At 51.1% G+C, this 18,905-nt stretch overlaps 1 protein-coding gene across 2 annotated transcripts in view; it reads left to right on the top strand.

Moving 5' to 3' along the window:
* The window catches only part of SNX19 (sorting nexin 19), a 39,803-nt gene that overhangs the window by 8,652 nt on the left and 12,246 nt on the right, over positions 1-18,905 (top strand). For both annotated transcript variants that reach the window (XM_083162884.1, XM_083162886.1), the window contains 5 exons: positions 464-602; positions 1,724-1,824; positions 3,153-3,272; positions 4,192-4,322; positions 11,949-12,045. In XM_083162884.1, the coding sequence (XP_083019010.1) occupies positions 464-602; positions 1,724-1,824; positions 3,153-3,272; positions 4,192-4,322; positions 11,949-12,045 (588 nt within the window). The remainder of the gene's footprint in view (positions 1-463; positions 603-1,723; positions 1,825-3,152; positions 3,273-4,191; positions 4,323-11,948; positions 12,046-18,905) is intronic.

Below are 18,905 nucleotides of genomic sequence, written 5' to 3'. Positions count from 1 at the left end.
TTAATTTAAGTGGAACTAGACAAACGGGACTTAATCATTCGTACTTGTACAGTTAATGAAAATTTGTTGTACACAGTAACTTCAAAAGATGCTACAATAGTGTCGGGCCTCAGAATTGGGTTAGGAGTAAATCCCAAGGGGTATCCCATCTTCAAAGAGAACAAGTGGAAGCTGACACGAATTTAATTAAAACTAGTGCACTGTCTGGGTGTGAGAGAACAGTGACAGATACAGATCATCTCGGGGAATATTAGTCGCCGTCCCCATTAGATGTGTAATCTTCTGATCGGGGATAGGAGTATAGCAATAACACTAAGTCCTTGGGAATAAAGAAGTGACCCGTGCGTGTCAGACTGGTGACAACGCACGGGACCATTAGAGGTTTTCTAGGCCTAGGTGAATGTGGCACAGTATAGCATGGGCAAGGCACTTCATTTACTTGTCCCCTTTTACCGTCTGGCAGTATGACACCGCTCTGGACAGCCAGTCTCTGGGAACCCTGCAGCCGATGGCATACCACACAGTCAATCGGAGATACCGCGAGTTCCTCAATCTGCAGACCCGCCTGGAGGAGAAGGCTGAGCTGCGCAAGTTCATCAAGCGTGAGATAATATTGTATATATGTGCGGATGCTTTATATGTGTGTGTGATAGTACATTCTAGTCCTGGCAAGGGTTGGCAAAATGCATAGGCTGGCATCGCATCTCATTTCTATTGTCATTTCATGCCTGAACATAAGATGGCAGTGTGGTAGACAGTTTGGTACAGAGATCTTAAGGTGCCCATACACTACTGTGATGTATTGCTGCAGTGTATGGGCCGTCCGACCCCCTTGAGCCATCCGGGCCGGCAGGATCGCATGCGATGTACCTCATGTGATGGCGGAAGGGGGGGTCCTAGTGGGAGGTTTGATAGGCAGAAGGTCTGGGGACATCAAAGACATGTCGGGATTGGGTGAAATTGGCCCAAATCAGACAAGTGTATGGGCACCTTTACATTGATGCCATCAAAGGGCACCCCTGTCCCTCGCTTCAAGGGAGTACAATAGGTATGGCCATCAGTGTGATTGCCATCGATGGTTACTAATTCTGCTATGAATAACAGAAGCTGGGGGCGGGGCTTCACAAGTGCTGGGGCGGAGCTACCTCCATGTCCCGGCACTTGTAAGAAAAAACAAGTTGGTTTTGCTGTGCCATCGATGGAAGGAAACCATCTGGTTCCATGGCAAAAGTTTTGGACATCGGCCAGAAACCATGGATGGTTATGAATCATGAATGGCTATCCCTAGAGTACAATTAGGTAGTAACTCGGACTAACTGCTGCCACTTTCCCCAAGACTCGGAATCAGACCAACTCTATTTATTTATTAATATAACTTTCGCTCGGTTTGCTTTCTCATACAGTATAAACAGTTGTTAAGACCATATATTTGTTATTACATAATATAAAGTTAACCCTAATTCTTTTTAGATTTATCTCCAAAATGTATCCCCTATACGGGAACTCTACTTAATATATAAATGCGCCCCTCTGCAATGCTCGGGGGAAACCGGTTACATGACTATGCCCCATAATGTGAATTACTGTACCATCCAGATTACCAACAGCAGCAGTCACATGTCTATGAAAGCTGTTACCTGATTGGTTGCTGTGTTGTTCAATCATTGACTACTACTTTCCCAATGTAACAATGACTGTTGTGTCTTATCCTTGTTACTTCCAGACATTAAAGGGCCAAAGAAGTTTCTTCCAGATTTGCCATTTGGAAACATGGACAGTGACAAGGTGGAGGCACGGAAGAGCCTACTGGAGACATTTCTGAGGGTCAGTTCAGAGCTATTGTACAGACAGGACAGAGGGTAGTGAGAGGGTGGGAGAGCCCATCAGAGTGTGCAGATCTGAGATACCCAGGATACAGGGTACACAGGGCAATGATAAGCGGGTCAGGGGCACCGTGCTGGGAGAGCCCATCAGAATGTGCAGCTCTGAGATACCCAGGATACAGGGTACAAAGGGCAATGATAAGTGGGTTAGGGGCACCGTGCTGGGAGATCCAACGGGAGTGTGCAGCTCTGATATACCCAGGCTACAGGGTACACAGGGCAGTCATAAGCGGGTCAGGGGCACAGTGCCGTGAGAGCCCACCAGAGTGTACAGCTCTGATATACCCAGGCTACAGGGTACACAGGGCAATGATAAGTGGGTTAGGGGCACCGTGCTGGGAGAGCCAACGGGAGTGTGCAGCTCTGATATACCCAGGCTACAGGGTACACAGGGCAATGATAAGCATTTCGGGGGCACAGTGCTGGGAGAGCCCACCAGAATGTGCAGCTCTGATCTACCCAGGCTACATGGTACACAGGGCAGTGATAAACAGGTCAGGGGCACCGTGCTGGGAGAGCCCACCAGTGTGTACGGCTCTGATATACCCAGGCTACACGGTACACAGGGCAGTGATAAGAGAGTCAGGGGCACAGTGCTGGGAGAGCCCAACAGAGTGTACGGCTCTGAGATACCCAGGCTACACGGTACACAGGGCAGTGATAAGTGGGTCAGGGGCACCGTGCTGGGAGAGCCCATCAGTGTGTACAGCTCTGATATACCCAGGGTACACAGGGCAGTGATAAGAGAGTCAGGGGCACCGTTCTGGGAGAGCCCACCAGTGTGTACAGCTCTGAGATACCCAGGCTACAGGGTACACAGGGCAATGATTAACGGGTCAGGGGCACCGTGCTGGGAGAGCCCACCAGTGTGTACAGCTCTGAGATACCAAGGCTACAGGGTACACAGGGCAATAATAAGCGGGTCAGGGGCACCATGCTGGGAGAGCCCAACAGAATGTACAGCTCTTAGATACCCAGGCTACATGGTACATAGGACAGTGATAAGTGGGTCAGGGGCACAGTGCTGGGAGAGCCCACCAGATTGTGCAGCTCTGAGATACCAGGCTACAGGGTACACAGGGCAGTGATACGGGTTAGGGTGCGTGGTATGAAGGTTAGTTTTAGGCACTAGTGGGAAGGTTTAGTCTTAGGCTGCAGGTAGTAAGGATTAGGGTCAGTGGTATGTACAATGGTTTGTTATGTGATATGCTGTAGCAGTACAATGTGTATGGCATGTATTGCACATGTGTGATCTTGTGGCCTTTACAGCAACTCTGTGCCGTACCGGAGATTGCCAGCAGCGAGGAGGTGCAGGAGTTCCTGGCTTTGAACACTGATGCCCGGATTGCATTTGTCAAAAAGCCATTCTTGGTGTCACGGATAGACAAGGTACTACATAATGAGGCCTCTCCTCTCCATTTTATGTGGAAGATCCCTGACGTTATATGGAGGTACTGGTAGACCACAGACTCTATATGGAGGTACTGGTAGACCACTGACTTTATATGAAGGTACTGGTAGACCGCAGATTCTATATGGTGGTACTGGTAGACCACTGACTTCATAGGAAGGTACTGGTAGACCGAAGACTTTATATCAGGGCTGGGCAATTGCGGCCCTCCAGATGTTGATGAACTACACATCCCAGGATGCTTTGCATTAGTTTTGCTATGTGGCCATGCTGAAACTGATGCAAGGCATGCTGGGATGTGTAGTGCATCAACATCTGGAGGGCCGCAATTGCCCAGCCCTGGTTTATATAGAGGTACTGGTAGACCACTGACTTTATAGGGAGGTACTGGTAGACCACTGACTTTATAGGGAAGTACTGGTAGACCACTGACTTTATAGGGAACTACTGGTAGACCACTGACTTTATAGGGAAGTACTGGTAGACCACTGACTTTATAGGGAGGTACTGGTAGACCGCTAACTCTATATGGAGGTACTGGTAGATCTCTGACGCTATATGGAGGTACTGGTAGGCCGCTGACTTTTTATGGGGATATTGGTAGACCGCTGACTCTATATGGAGGTACTGGTAGACCGCTGACTCTAAATGGGGTTACTGGTAGACCACTGACTCTAAATGGGGATACTGGTAGACCCTGTCTGGAGTGTCCCTCTGCTGTGGTGCTTGTAGCCCCGGTCTGGTCTGCATATCAGTGCTGAAATACAGACCACCCTGTGCTAGAAGCTCCACAGCAGAGAGCTACATCCCAGGCAGGGAAGAGGAAGATTTTATATATGTAACATGCCGAAGGTCATCTACGTTATGCTAGCTTCATTGTCTGTTTCCTCCTGGCAGTTTGTGGTAAATGCCATCGTGGACACGCTGAAGACAGCGTTTCCTCGCTCGGAACCCCAGAGTCCGACAGATGAGCTGAGCGAGAACGAGGTGGATGGGAAATCTCAGAATGACAGCAAAAAGAGCGCAAAGTGAGTGTACAAGTGCAAAAAGCAGGATCATACTGCCAGCCTAATTGCAGCAAGTACAGACACACCGGTGACTGCCAGCTGAACTCTGTAAGTCTCACTTGTCCGGCATAGGTCTGTGTGAGTCTGGCATGCCCAGAGCTGCTCTGTGTGCGGCTCACATGCCTGGCTCAGTGCTTTGTGGAATGCCTGGAGCAACTCTGTGTGAGAACAAACAACAATTTAGAAATAAATTCTACCACAGGTGCGGCAATTCAAACCAGCAGCACGTTTAGACTAAAAGAATGGTCACCGTACCACTGTAACACAGGAATACTTAATGTAGGAAAGTATAGTCTCACATGCGCTATTGAAATGTTGCGAGAGCATGGTATTCAAAATCCTTTTCTCCATTGGATTATGGAATTCTCCGTTTTTATACATAGGGGGGTATTCAATCCAGGATCACGGCTGTCGATACCTCCCGCCCGTATGCATTTTGATTGACAGCTGAACGACAGGCAGGATTCAATGTCCCGCCTGTCGATCAGCGCAAAGGGGGCGTGGCCATGAAAACGGCTGTGGATTGTTGATCTGCGGCTGGGATCGTGACAATCCACGGCCATTATTGTCCAGAACGGACACGACAGTTTCTAAAGTTGTGCCCATTCTGCCATGATCCCGCTTCAATGCTGTCGCTAAAGACAGCATTGAATGGGGAGCCGCCGCTATTTACCCCATTGGGAATAGCGGCGGCACATTGAATACCCCCCAAAGAGAGAAAAAAAGAATATATACAATAGTGTAGTGCTGTATAAATATAGCAGTCTCCTGATGTGTCAGTGGGGACTAAGGAAAAAGTGCTTCCAAGGGTTCCCAAGATTCCAAGGGTACTGCAGGATCACCCCACTCGTGCAGGAATGAAGTAATGCTCACATGTGTGCGTACATGTTAAAAAGCCTGCTGCAATCAATCATATAAGGGTTTCTTTAGATCCCATTCCACAGATGAAGACAGTGTTTGGAGAAAAGGATTTGGAATATCAGGATCACCCCACTCGTGCAGGAATGAAGTAATGCTCACATGTGTGCGTACATGTTAAAAAGCCTGCTGCAATCAATCATATAAGGGTTTCTTTAGATCCCATTCCACAGATGAAGACAGTGTTTGGAGAAAAGGATTTGGAATATCAGGATCACCCCACTCGTGCAGGAATGAAGTAATGCTCACATGTGTGCGTACATGTTAAAAAGCCTGCTGCAATCAATCATATAAGGGTTTCTTTAGATCCCATTCCACAGATGAAGACAGTGTTTGGAGAAAAGGATTTGGAATATCATACTCTATCTGGACATTTTAATAGCGCATGAGAGACTCTACTTTGCTACATACTGTATATCTGTGTGAGGCTGGCATGCCTATGGCCAAGGGCATAACTACCATAGGTGCAAGGGGTGCAGCTGCTATGGGGCCCAGAGCTCTTTACTGTCTAAGTCATTGGTTCCCAACCTTTTTTGTCTCCCGTACCCCTTCATTAGGTTTTTCATTTAGGAGTACCCCCTCGTGAAATGTTTAGGGGGCGTGGCTTAACAGGGGCAAGTCATACTGGCAATGACGAGGAAAAAATGCAACCACTTGACCACAATATAAGCTCAGCCCATTCTGCGGACAGCATATAAAATAACAGAACACTGTCAAATCTCTATTACTGAAGCAACAGACATTCCAACGGATCATGTTAGCCTTCCAATAGTGCCAGATACACATATGCCCCCAAAAGTGCCAGATACACATATGCTCCAATGGTGCCGGGAATGCCACCACGGTGCCAGGTATGACCCCCATGGTACTGGGTATGCGCCCACAGTGCCAACAGTGCCCTACAGTGCCAGCAACAAGTATGCCCCCATAGTGCCAGCAACAAGTATGCCCCACAGTGCCAGCAATGCCCCACAGTGCCAGCAACAAGTATGCCCCACAGTGCCGGCAATGCCCCACAGTGCCAGCAATGCCCCACAGTACCAGCAACAAGTATGCCCCACAGTGCAGCAATGCCCCACAGTGCCAGCAACAAGTATGCCCCACAGTGCCAGCAATGCCCCACAGTGCCAGCAATGCCCCACAGTGCCAGCAATGCCCCACAGTGCCAGCAATGCCCCACAGTGCCAGTAACAAGTATGCCCCACAGTGCCAGCAATGCCCCACAGTGCCAGTAACAAGTATGCCCCACAGTGCCAGCAATGCCCCACAGTGCCAGCAACAAGTATGCCCCCACAGTGCCAGTAATGCCCCCATAGTATTTCCCAGCAGCAGCACACTCACCATTGACGCTGCTGCTGGGGAGAGGACAGTCCAGTGTCCCCCTGCTGTGTAGCTGCCGCCGCTGCTTCTCTCAGGGAAGGAGAGTACAGTACACTGCGTATCTCTCCTTCCCTTCACTGTGACTGGGCTGCCCGCCAATCAAAGTTCGCAGGCCGGCTCCGGATTGGCTGCCGGGCCCGCAAGCTCTGATTGATTGGCGGACGGGCGGCCAGTCACAGGGAAGCACACTGAGGGGTAGGAGAGATGCGCAATGCACTCTCCTGCCCTCCAGCGACCTGTCTGACTGCCGCGGCCGCCATTACGGGCCGGGCCGCCGCGTACCCCCGAGCGGGTGGGCGCGTACCACAGGTTGGGAACCACTGGTCTAAGTAATAGATGGGCCCCCTAAGTAATATGTTTTACATACATTTGTCACCATCAGTTGCTAAATATGGGGCCCTTACAAACCTTTGCTATGGGGACTATGGATATCTAGTTACGCCCCTGCCCATGACTGCTCCCAGTGAGCCTGCATGCCCAGGAGAGATCCATATATAGCTGCGGAATGCCCAGGGCAACTCCATGTGAGGCTGGCGTGCCTAGGGAAGCTCTGTTTGTAGTTTTCATGCCCGAGGTAGAGCTGTGTGAGGGTCACATGCCTGCTGCAGCTTTCTGCTAATATATTTGCATTATATAAATACCTATAAAGACAGCTCTGGAAACGTGCATAAAATATATTGTCTAACTATGTGTGTGTGTATAGGTTTTCATATATGTTTGTGTGTGTCATATATATATATATATATATATATATATATATATATAGAGGGGATACCCTTTCAATGCGCTACAGAAAATGTATGGGCAGCAACTAAGTATATCCCCCCTGCTAGTGAAGGGAAAAAGGAGAAATAGCAAAAGATGAACAAAGTGCGCCCTCCTATAGTGTATCCACCACCAATAGAACAAATGGTGACAATGTGGTCACGATACAACAAATTTAATATAAAACAGATAAAATATGACAGTAAAATTCTTTCATCTGTATGGAGTCATGGATTTCTATAACGGTCAGTATACACAAAACCCTTTGTGTATACTGACCGTTATAGAAATTTGTTGTATCGTGACCACATTGTCACCATTTGTTCTATTGGTGGTGGATACACTATAGGAGGGCGCACTTTGTTCATCTTTTGATATATATATATATATGCATTTAATAAATGAAGATATATATATCTCTTATATATTTAGCCAGATCTGTCACTCAACCTCTGTGGAGAACGTTCCTGTGTAAAACAGTTTCACTTTCATGTGTCTGACGTTCCACCCCCTTGACATCACCTCCCCCCGCCCAGCCAGGGCTACAGTACACGCCCACCATCCACCATTACTCCACAGCCACCATCCACCATTACTCCTGCACATCCCTACCCTCTGCCAGGACCCCCGCGACCCCCCTCCCGCGATTCGCGGGACCCCCCGCGACCCCCCCCCTTCCGCGATTTGCGGGACCCCCCGCGACCCTCCCTCCCGCGATTCGCGGGACCCCCCGGCGACCCCCCCCTCCCGCGAATCGCGGGACCCCCGCGACCCCCCCTCCCGCGAATTGCGGGACCCCCGCGACCCCCCTCCCGCGATTCGCGGGACCCCCGCGACCACCCCGGTATCCGGACTATTGTTAGACAGCACTTACATCGACAGCCATTACATCGACACCATTAGTTCGACAGCTCAATAGGTCGACATGGTTTTAGGTCGACATACCATTAGGTCGACATGTCATTATGTCGACAGCTCATTAGGTCGACATGTTTTTAGGTCGACACTGCCATTAGGTCGACAGTGTCTATGTCGACAGTCAAAAGGTCGACATGGGTTTTTTCACTGTTTATTGAGCCGACATGTGCCGACAGGCGGTATTTCATGCCCTACTATCCACTAGGGCGTGGTGGGAGAATAAAATAGTGTGCCGAGCGCAGCGAGGCACCGTGCCCGAAGCATAGCGAGCGGCTGCGGTACACTTCAAACGGTGTCCATGTCGACTGTGTCGACATTTCAGCCAAAAAAAACAGTGAAAAAACCCATGTCGACCTTTTGACTGTCGACATAGACTCTGCCGACCTAAAAACATGTCGACCTAATGAGCTGTCGACATAATGACATGTCGACCTAATGGTATGTCGACCTAAAACCATGTCGACCTATTGAGCTGTCGAACTAATGGTGTCGATGTAATGGCTGTCGATGTAAGTGCTGTCTAATATCCGTCCCAGACCCGACCACCCCCTCCCGCGATTCGCTGGACCTCCGCGACCACCCCCTCCCGCGAAACGTGGGACCCCCGCGACCCTCCCGCAAATCGCGGGACCCCAGCGACCCCTCCCGCGAGCCCCCTCCCGCGATTCGCAGGACCCCTGCATCCTCCCCTCCCGCGATTCGCCGGACCCCTGCGACCCCCCCTCCCGGCATTAAAAGGGCCCCCCGCGACCTCCCCTCCTGCGATTCACGGCACCCCCCCCCCCCTACTGTGATTTGCGACCCCCCCTCCCGCAATTCACGCCGCCCCCTCCCGCGATTCACGGAACCCCCCGTAGCGCCCCCCTCCCGCGATTTGCGGGCCCCCTCGGCACTTCTCGCGATTTGCGACCGCCCCCTAATTCACACATTCGGGGACCCCACCTCCCGCGATTCATGCCCCCCTCACGCAATTCACGGCACCCCCCACACCCCCCTTCCTGCGATTCGCAACCCCCCACGACCCCCCCTCCCGCGATTCACGAAACCCCCCGTAGCGCCCCCCTCCCGCGATTTGCGGGCCCCCTCGGCACCTCTCGCGATTTGCCACCGCCCCGTAATTCACACATTCGGGGACCCCCCCTCCCGCGATTCATGCCCCCCTCACGCAATTCACGGCACACCCCATACCCCCCTTCCTGCGATTCGGAACCCCCCACGACCCCCCCTCCCGCGATTCATGCCCCCTCCCGCGATTCACGGACCCCCGCACCACCACCCTGCGCCCACCCTCCCTTGATTCACGCCCCCCTCATACAATTCACGGCAACCCCCCACACCCCCCCTCCTGCGATTCGGAACCCCCCACGACCCCCCCCTCCTGCGATTCATGACCCCTCCCTTGATTCACGGACCCCCGCACCACCCCCCCTTGACTCACGGCACCCCACGCGCCCCTCCCGCAATTCACGGACCTCCGCAACCCCCCCTCCCGCAATTCACTAACCCCGACAACCCCCCTCCCGCAATTTGCGGACCCCCCTTCCCATGATTCAAGCCCCCCCGCGCCCCTGCCCACGATTTGCGGACCCCCGCCCCCTCCCGCTAACCGCGGATCCCCACACACCACCCCCCCTCCCGCAATTTGCAGACCCCCCAGACCCCCTTCCGGCAATTCCACCCCACAGCGGACCACCGCGGCCCCCGCTCCCGCATTTCACGTACCCCCGTGACAATGGGGGATCCTGTACCACCACAAGCAGGTACCGCCCCTAGGTGGGAAATCCGGCCCTGGCTGCCGCACTGCAGGTTTCCCCACTGCCCTCTGCACCAGCACCACAACTTTTATCAATGTCTTGCCCACATACCACTATTATACAGCCTCCTGCTCTCATGCACGCTCACTCCCTCCCAGTGGGAGGAGACGCTCACCCACTGCCGGGAGCTGCATACTGTCCCCCACCCTCCTCCAGTTCTAGGGATGCCCATCGACCAGCAATGATTTTCAAATAATCGATGGTTTATGGCCGATGTTGAATACTTTTGCCATCAATGTGGGAGGACACTGCCCTGCCTCCTGTTCTCCTGCCCCGTAACTTCCGCCAGTGGAGACCCGCTCACCCTGTGTTGCCCACATTCCCCTATCATGCTTTACCGCCCAGCCTCCTGCTCTCATGCACCCTAACTCCCACCCAGTCGGAGGAGACACTGACTCCTGTATTTCTGTGCTGCCATGCTGGACCCTCACCCACTGGCAGAAGCTGCACAGTGTCCACCACCCTCTTTAGTCCCCCGTATGCCCACACACCCCTATCACTACCCAGCTTCCTGCTCTCCTGAACCGTAACTTCCACCACTGGGTAATCGCTGACGCTGTGTTGCCCACATGCCCCTATCATGCCTCATATCCCAGCCTCCTGCTCTCATGCACCCGAACTCCCACCCAGTAGGAGGAGACACTGACTCAGGGCCACCGTCCGGTACTCCTGTGCTGCCACGCTGGACCCTCACCCACTGCCAGAAGCTGCAATAAAGGGCATCTTTCATACAATTCTAACCATATTTCTCACAATACAAATGTTCACAAATTAAGGGGCGTAGCCCCTTACGCCGGTGTGAAGAGCGCCCGTAGGGCGCGATGAATCACCTAGTATATATATATATATATATATATATAATATGCTAACTACTCCTCACCTCTATGAAGTACCACCACTGACCACTAGACAGACCAAATTACTCCTTTGTGTGATAAAAGATGTGAAAGCAATTTTTGCAAGGACACTGATCTGTTTCAAAATTGCTGGATATGGAGAGAGGGAGCTGTGAAGACAAAGATTAGAGGTAGGGGCAGATAGGACTGGGGGAGGGGTGGTGAGTTTGTGGGCTAAAACCTGTCACAGCTCAAAGTGAAAGTAAAAACCGGCACAGCTCAACATGAAAGTACATTTTGACGGGCTTGCAACTAGTTTATACAATCTATGCATATATGTGTGTGTATGCTGATGTCTAAATGAAAAATATTACGTAGAAATACATGTAAGCAGGTTTTCTGCTGGAAAGGAAGTAATTACCCTGCACATTAGCAGCAATAAATGGCTCTTATTGTCCATCATCTGCCCATTATTAACTCAAAATGAGCACTCAGAGTAAAGTCCTTGATCTCCTTGCTTTACTGTAAAACTAATAATGGGGGAAAGCATTTTGTACGTGAAGAATTTAGAATTTATGATCTGTACATGTTACCGCACTGCCCCCTGCTGGACACGTGTGATAAGGAAGCCTATTTCCAAGTTATGTGTACTGAAGCCTTGCATTGGCCCCTTGCACATCTGCAAGAGAGTCATTCCTGTGTTATATACCACCAGTGTTCACGAGTCACTTGTTTGTGCTTAAATGAAAGGTTATACCGTATGCCCGTTGGAATACAGGACAAGACCATGCTACTGTGTTTATGGTCTTCAGACTGACACTAGAGGGACTTGGGGTCCTGTCACAATCTCTCAATGTGTTGCATTGAGACCAAGGTGTCTGCGGTTAGTGGTGTTGGAGCTACTTGGGTGTAACAGATGGATTCCTAACCTCTAACCTTTCTTATGTCGCTCTCAGATCACGCCTCCGGTTTCCATCCAGTAAAATAGCTCCGGTGCTGAGTTCGGCTGACGTCCAGGATAGGATCCTGTACTCTGTACGAGAGAGCAGTAATGTGAGTGCTGATCATCACACAGCATGTCAACCCATAATGCACATTACTGAGCTACGTGATACAGCCAGCAATACCGTTCTGTCCCCGCTGCCTGATCCTTCCTCATTCTGACAGATGCCTTTGTATCTAGCTTAGTATTGCCACAGAGCCATAGTACGCTGATAGGAAATGCTTTCACCTCTCACACCCTTCTGCCAACTTACAGAGAGAAGACAAGGTCACACTGAACAGTGTACTTTACCTGACTCTTAATACAATCTGATCCTTTCACATCTCCTGAGCACAGTGTTTCCCAAACCCGGCCCGCATGGATCCCTGACAGTGCATGTGTTCTAAACCAGCCGGCTGTTAACTGACACAATGTTTTTTTTCCACTAAGGTGGGAGTTCTATTGAAGATGGGATGTTGCTATGGGCAACTAATCAGATTTTCTCCTTCATCCTCTGGGGACACTGAAGTACTACGCTAGGGGATAGTGTGGTGTTATGGAGGAGTTAGCACTTTAAGAACTTGAAGTGTGGTGTGGCTCCTCCCCCTCTATCCCCCCCTCAGACTCCAGTCTTAGTTTAGTGCCCGGAGGAGTAGGATCCCTGGGCAAGAGGCTCCCGCAGGGGTCTCTGGTTGTCCGTTTTTTGTTTTATATAGAAGTGTGCAGGCAGCCTGAGTGTTAGACTGGCTGCCTGCAGTGTGTATAAAGCTCTCTGGGAGGTCAGAGCGGCACTGCGTGCGGTGCACGCTGCTGACCTCAGCCGCCTGCACTCTAGGTGTGGGGAAGCAGCCACAGCCGCTCGCGGCTTGTGTTACTGCTCCGTTGGCTAGTCACCCGCCGGAGAGATCAGGACTGGGGCGCTGGGCGCCGGGTGACTGCTGGATCAGAGTCACGCGCTGGTCCAGCTGAGGGGCAGACTGTGTCTCAGAGCCGCTGTCCTCAGCGCGCGCTGGGACGGAGGAAGGAGGGGGCGTGTCATGGGCGTCTCCTCCAGGTTAAAAATCCTCAGTGCAGCAAACGCTGCCTTCCTAAAGCCCACGCTGCCTTCCTCTGTTTGTTGTGCCTCTTCAGAGCCCTTCTGCTTCAGGACAGCAAAGCGTTTTCATCCCAGACTGGACAGACTGTGTCACTGCGCTGGGTGAGTGAAGGGGTTCTCCTTTTTAGGAGTCCCCGCTTGGAGTATTCAGGTGGGCTAATTCGGGGAAGGTGAGCTCCTCTCCCCCTATTGTATTTCCTTCTTTTACACTGCTGGGTTTACACTGCTATCTGTGTGGCTGTGTTAGAGTGTGCTGAGTGAAGGAAGTGTTTGTATTGGATTGCATTATGGCAACAAAAGCTTCTGGCTCTAAGGCTTCTCAGAAGCTGTTCACCTGCACTCAGTGTAATCAGCAATTTACACAACATGTGAAAGGTGTGTCACTGTGTAAGGATTGCTATAAAGGAGGGGCTGTTCAACAGCAAGCTGCTCTCCTTAATGCTGAAGGGGTTACAAGTGTGTTAGCTACCTTAGCTTCTGAGCTGGCAGCATCTCGTAGGGACAGGGAGATTTTACATTCTCATCTGTCTACTATGTCTTCTGCTGAGCCTTCATGGGCCAGAGAGTTGATTAGGTCAGTGGATTCGCTGGTACAATCCACCGTTATGCCTACACAGTCCAGCGCCCCCCTCCACCTAAAAAAAGGGGTGCTCCTTTGGTTTTAAGGATTGATACCTCTGATGAGGAGGAAGTTAACCCTCTAGAGGAGGGGGAGTGTCAGGTGTTGGATGATACCTTTGCACCTGTGGATGAAGAGCAGGGTGTTCAGGATGAGGCTCAAGGTTTAGAGGCCTTGATTCAGGCTATTAAGGTGACTCTTAATGTTGCTGACCAAGAACCTCCTGCTCCGGTTTCTATTTTTGGCCGTCCTGTTAAAGCTGCGGTAACTTTTCCTGAGTCCATAGAGTTGGAGAAGCCTCTGTTGGACATTTGGAAAGTGCCTGAGAAAAAGTTTCAGTTATCCAGGCGCTTTAAGGCGTCTTACCCTTTTGCCCCGGAAGCCAGGGCGAAATGGGAGAACCCGCCGTTAGCGGACGCTTCCGTCTCTAAGCTTTCAAAGAAGGCAGCGCTTCCCATTCCGGGAGCGGTGGCCCTGAAGGAGGCGCCAGATAGGCGTTTGGAGGCGGGGCTTAAGCACATCTTTTCTACGGCTGGGGTCTCTTTGCGTCCTATTTTTGTTATCTCCTGGGTCAGCAGGGCCATGGAGAAATGGGCAGAGGATTTGTCCAGGGGCTTGGAGCAGAGGCCTCCTGAGGAGTTAGCTCAGTTGGCTGATCAAATGCGGGAATCCGCGGCATATATTGGAGAGGCGGCCAGGGATTCGGCTTCACTGGTGGCAAGGATCTCGGCTCTGTCTATTACAGCCAGACGGTCTTTGTGGCTTAAGTCTTGGCAGGCGGAGGCGGATATAAAAAAAGCAGTGGAAGCTCTTCCCTTTACGGGGGATGTTCTTTTTGGCCCAGAGCTGGATAAATTAATTGCTCAGGCGACAGGGGGTAAATCTACCTTCCTCCCTTCCTCAGCGCCTCCTCCGAAAAAACCTTACCAGGGTCCGGCTTTTCGCTCCTTTCGAGGGGCCCCGAAATTTAGAGGTAAGTCCAGAGGTTCCTTTACCTCGGGCCGTGGTAGAGGTAGAGGCTTTGGTGCCACCACCTCCGCCGCGAACCCTGGCTCCCGGCGTGCAGACGCCAAGCAGCCAGAAAAGACCGCGGCATGACGCCCTCCCCTCCTACCTGGGGGATCCCAGAGTAGGAGCGCGGCTTCTGGATTTCCGGCAGGTCTGGGAAGAATCCTGCAAGGACAAGTGGGTTCTCTCAGTCGTGTCTCGGGGATACAAACTAGAGTTTGCCAGTTCTCCTCCTCAACAGTTTTTTACGATGGGTCTTCCGCATGCGGAAAAAGACTCCCAGTTACTACTCCAAGCAGTTCAGCGGTTGTTATCAGCCGGCGTGGTAATGCATGTCTCAACCGATCAACGCAAAGAGGGGTTTTATTCTCCTCTTTTCCTGGTTCCAAAACCAGACGGGTCGGTAAGGCCGATCTTAAATTTAAAGAAGCTGAACGAGTACATTATGTACCACAGATTCAAAATGGAGTCGCTTCGCTCGGTGGTGGCAGGTCTGGAACCGGGGGAATATTTGGCATCCTTGGACGTCAAGGATGCCTATCTACATATTCCCATTTACGACTTACACCAGAGGTTCCTTCGGTTCGCAATCAAGGACCAACATTTTCAATTTCGGGCTCTGCCCTTTGGCCTGTCATCGGCGCCTCGCCTTTTCACCAAGGTAATGGCAGTCATGGTTGCCTTTCTCCACACACTAGGAGTCAAGATTGTTCCGTATCTGGACGATTTGTTGATAAAAGCCGGATCCAGGAGTCAGCTGGAACAGGCTCTTCACGTGACTTGTCAGACCTTGATTCGGCATGGCTGGATTCTAAACTATGGCAAATCCCAGATGGTACCTTCCCAAAGGATTTTGTTTCTTGGACTGATTCTGGACACAGAAGTACAGCGGGTCTTCCTTCCCTTGGAGAAAATTGCCTCAATTCAGGACTTGGTGAAGCAGGTGCTTCGTCCTCGGAGGGTGTCGGTGCACCTTTGCATTCGGTTGCTTGGCAAGATGGTCGCCTTCTTCGAGGCTCTGCCTTTCGGCCGTTTCCACTCCAGGACTTTTCAACTCGATCTGTTGAGACAGTGGTCGGGTTCGCATGTCCACATGCACAGGACGGTAATTCTTTCACCCTGCAGTCGGCTGTCCCTTCACTGGTGGCTTCACACGGCCAATCTGTTGGAGGGGCGTCGGTTCGGAGTCTGGGAGTGGACTATCATCACGACGGATGCCAGCCTGAGGGGCTGGGGGGCGGTTGTGATGGGACGTCACTTTCAGGGCCGTTGGTCTCCGCAGGAATCAAGGCTGCCGATAAATATTCTGGAGATTCGGGCTATCCGTCTGGCTCTTCTCAAGGCGGACCTGTTCATCAGAGGGAAGCCGATCCGAATTCAGTCGGACAATGCCACGGCTGTGGCATATATCAACAGACAGGGTGGAACGCGCAGTCGGGCAGCTATGCAGGAGGTACGCCCGATCCTTCAATGGGCGGAGAGGAATTCTCTGGCCTTCTCGGCGGTGTTCATTCCAGGGGTGGACAATTGGGAAGCGGACTACTTAAGTCGCCAGGATGTGCACCCAGGGAGTGGGCACTGCATCCGGAGGTGTTTGGCCAGATTGTCAATCGTTGGGGGTTACCTCAGATAGACATGATGGCATCCAAACGGAATTGCAAGGTGGCTCAGTATTGTTCCAGGTCACGAGATCCGGAGGCAGTGGCGACGGATGCTCTGACCGCAGAGTGGAATTACCATCTAATCTATGTGTTCCCTCCGTTACCCTTGATTCAGTTAGTACTCAAACGGATCAAGCGCGAGAAGGCAACGGTGATTTTCATAGCTCCAAATTGGCCTCGTCGGCCTTGGTTTGCCGATCTTCAGGGGCTCCTGATAGATCAACCCTGGCTACTGCCTCAAAGAGAGGATCTATTGCAACAGGGACCATTCGTCTACCAAGAATTAAGGCAGCTGCGTTTGACGGCGTGGCTGTTGAGGCCGAGCTGCTGAGTAGGCGTGGGGTACCTAAAGAGGTCATTCCCACAATGATGAGAGCCAGGAAGGAGGTTACTTCCCGGCATTATTACAGGATTTGGAAGGCTTATGTGTCGTGGTGTGAACGACACAAGTGCCCTACAGCTGTTTTTTCTTTGTCCCGATTGTTGAGGTTTCTGCAATCAGGGTTTGAGGCGGGCCTTCGTTTAGGGTCCCTTAAGGTCCAGGTGTCCGCCTTGTCGGTTTTCTTTCATAGGCGATTAGCCTTGATGCCGGAAATACAAACATTTTTGAATGGGGTTCTAAGGCTGCAGCCTCCGGTAAGACCTCCGGAAGAACCTTGGGATCTTCCTTTGGTGCTGGACTATCTCAAGTCGGAGGTGTTTGAGCCTTTAGAATCTATTGATTTACGTTTACTTACCTGGAAGACGGTGATCTTACTGGCTTTGGCATCGGCTAGACGAGTGTCTGACCTCAGTGCTCTCTCATGTCGTTCTCCGTATTTGGTGTTCCACTCAGATAGGGCGGAACTCCGGACTAGATTGGATTACTTGCCAAAGGTGGTGACGGCTTATCATCTTAATCAGCCAATCGTGGTTCCGGCCTTGACAGGAGAGTTCGCTTCACTGGATGTGGTCAGAACTTTGCAGGTTTATGTGGACAGAACCAAGGATCTCAGGAAGTCGGATTCTCTGTTTGTCCTATACTGTTCCGCAAAACGTGGTTGGCCGGCTACCAAGCAAACTTTGGCCAGGTGGATTTGTCTAACCATTAAACAAGCTTATGTTCAGGCCTCCCGGCCTCCGCCTACTAGAGTTTCGGCTCATTCCACCCGTTCGGTGGGACCTTCTTGGGCGGCGGCCAGGGGGGTGTCTCTTTCTCAGGTATGTAGGGCAGCCACTTGGTCTGGGCCCAATACCTTTATTAAGTTTTATAGGTTTGACACCTTCGCGGCATCCTCTACTAGGTTTGGCCGCGCGGTGCTTCAGGATGCCCAGCGCCTTCCCGCCCGTGGGGATGGCTTTGGGACGTCCCCAGCGTAGTACTTCAGTGTCCCCAGAGGATGAAGGAGAAAATAGGAATTTGGTACTCACCGATAATTCCCTTTCTCCGAATCCGAAGGGGACACTGAGCGCCCTCCCGGCACTGGTCTTCTGGTAAGGGAGGGGTTTTTACAGGTCGCATGTGGCCAGGTTGTGTTGCATGCGATGGTCTGTATGTAAGTTCTTTTGACTTATTTTTGTTTCGGTGTCTTGTTTTCATTCTCTCTCTCTCTCTGTCAGAGGTTTCCTGGTCTCTTTTCTCCTCTCGGGCACAGTAACTAAGACTGGAGTCTGAGGGGGGGATAGAGGGGGAGGAGCCACACCACACTTCAAGTTCTTAAAGTGCCAACTCCTCCATAACACCACACTATCCCCTAGCGTAGTACTTCAGTGTCCCCTTCGGATTCGGAGAAAGGGAATTATCGGTGAGTACCAAATTCCTATTATCTTCTAGAAGGTGCTAAATAAATAAATAGATTCTGATTTGGTTGCCCATAGCAACATCCCATCTTCATTAGAACTCTCATCTTAAGAAATAAATAAACAGGTGTAACCGATTTTTCTTGAGGATACCTCGAAAACATGCACCGTCGGGGTTCCATGAGGAGAGAGTTTGAGGAACATGGCTTTGGCAGATCACAGACTACATGCTAAGAGATCATGTTACAGATTGGACATAGCCTGAGCAGTGTGTCAGATGCTCCGTCCTGAGAAGCTGGCAGACTAGAACAATGGGGTAGATGTACTGTATGAAGCAGTGATAAGGGAGGAGAAGTGAGCCAGAGGAGAAGTGGCCCATGGCAACCAATCAGCACTGAAGTAACATCTATAATTTGCATAAAATTTATTATACAGAGCAGCTGATTGTTTGCCATGGGCCACTCCTCCACTGGCTCACTTCTGCCTTATCACTGCTTCATACGTCTACAACAGTGTTACTTACAGTATACAGATTCATGTAGTAGTGATTGCTCCTTTAGATTTGGTGGTGTCATGGGTATATAGCAAATTAAAAGCCTGTCTGTAATTATTATAGGTTTAACTAGGCTAGGGTAGAGGAAGGGTGGTCTTGTTTCTATGGAATTATCCTGTGCATGATTAGTAAGTTACTCTGCTGCATGTAAATGACTACAAGATATTTTAGTAGAATCTTTGCTGCAGAATGACATTGCCAGAGCAGCATTACTG

This window comes from Crinia signifera, chromosome 19 (genome assembly GCF_055691185.1).
Source record: "Crinia signifera chromosome 19, ASM5569118v1, whole genome shotgun sequence".
Classification (NCBI taxonomy): domain Eukaryota; kingdom Metazoa; phylum Chordata; class Amphibia; order Anura; family Myobatrachidae; genus Crinia; species Crinia signifera.
This window is presented reverse-complemented; position numbering and strand designations above follow the sequence as displayed.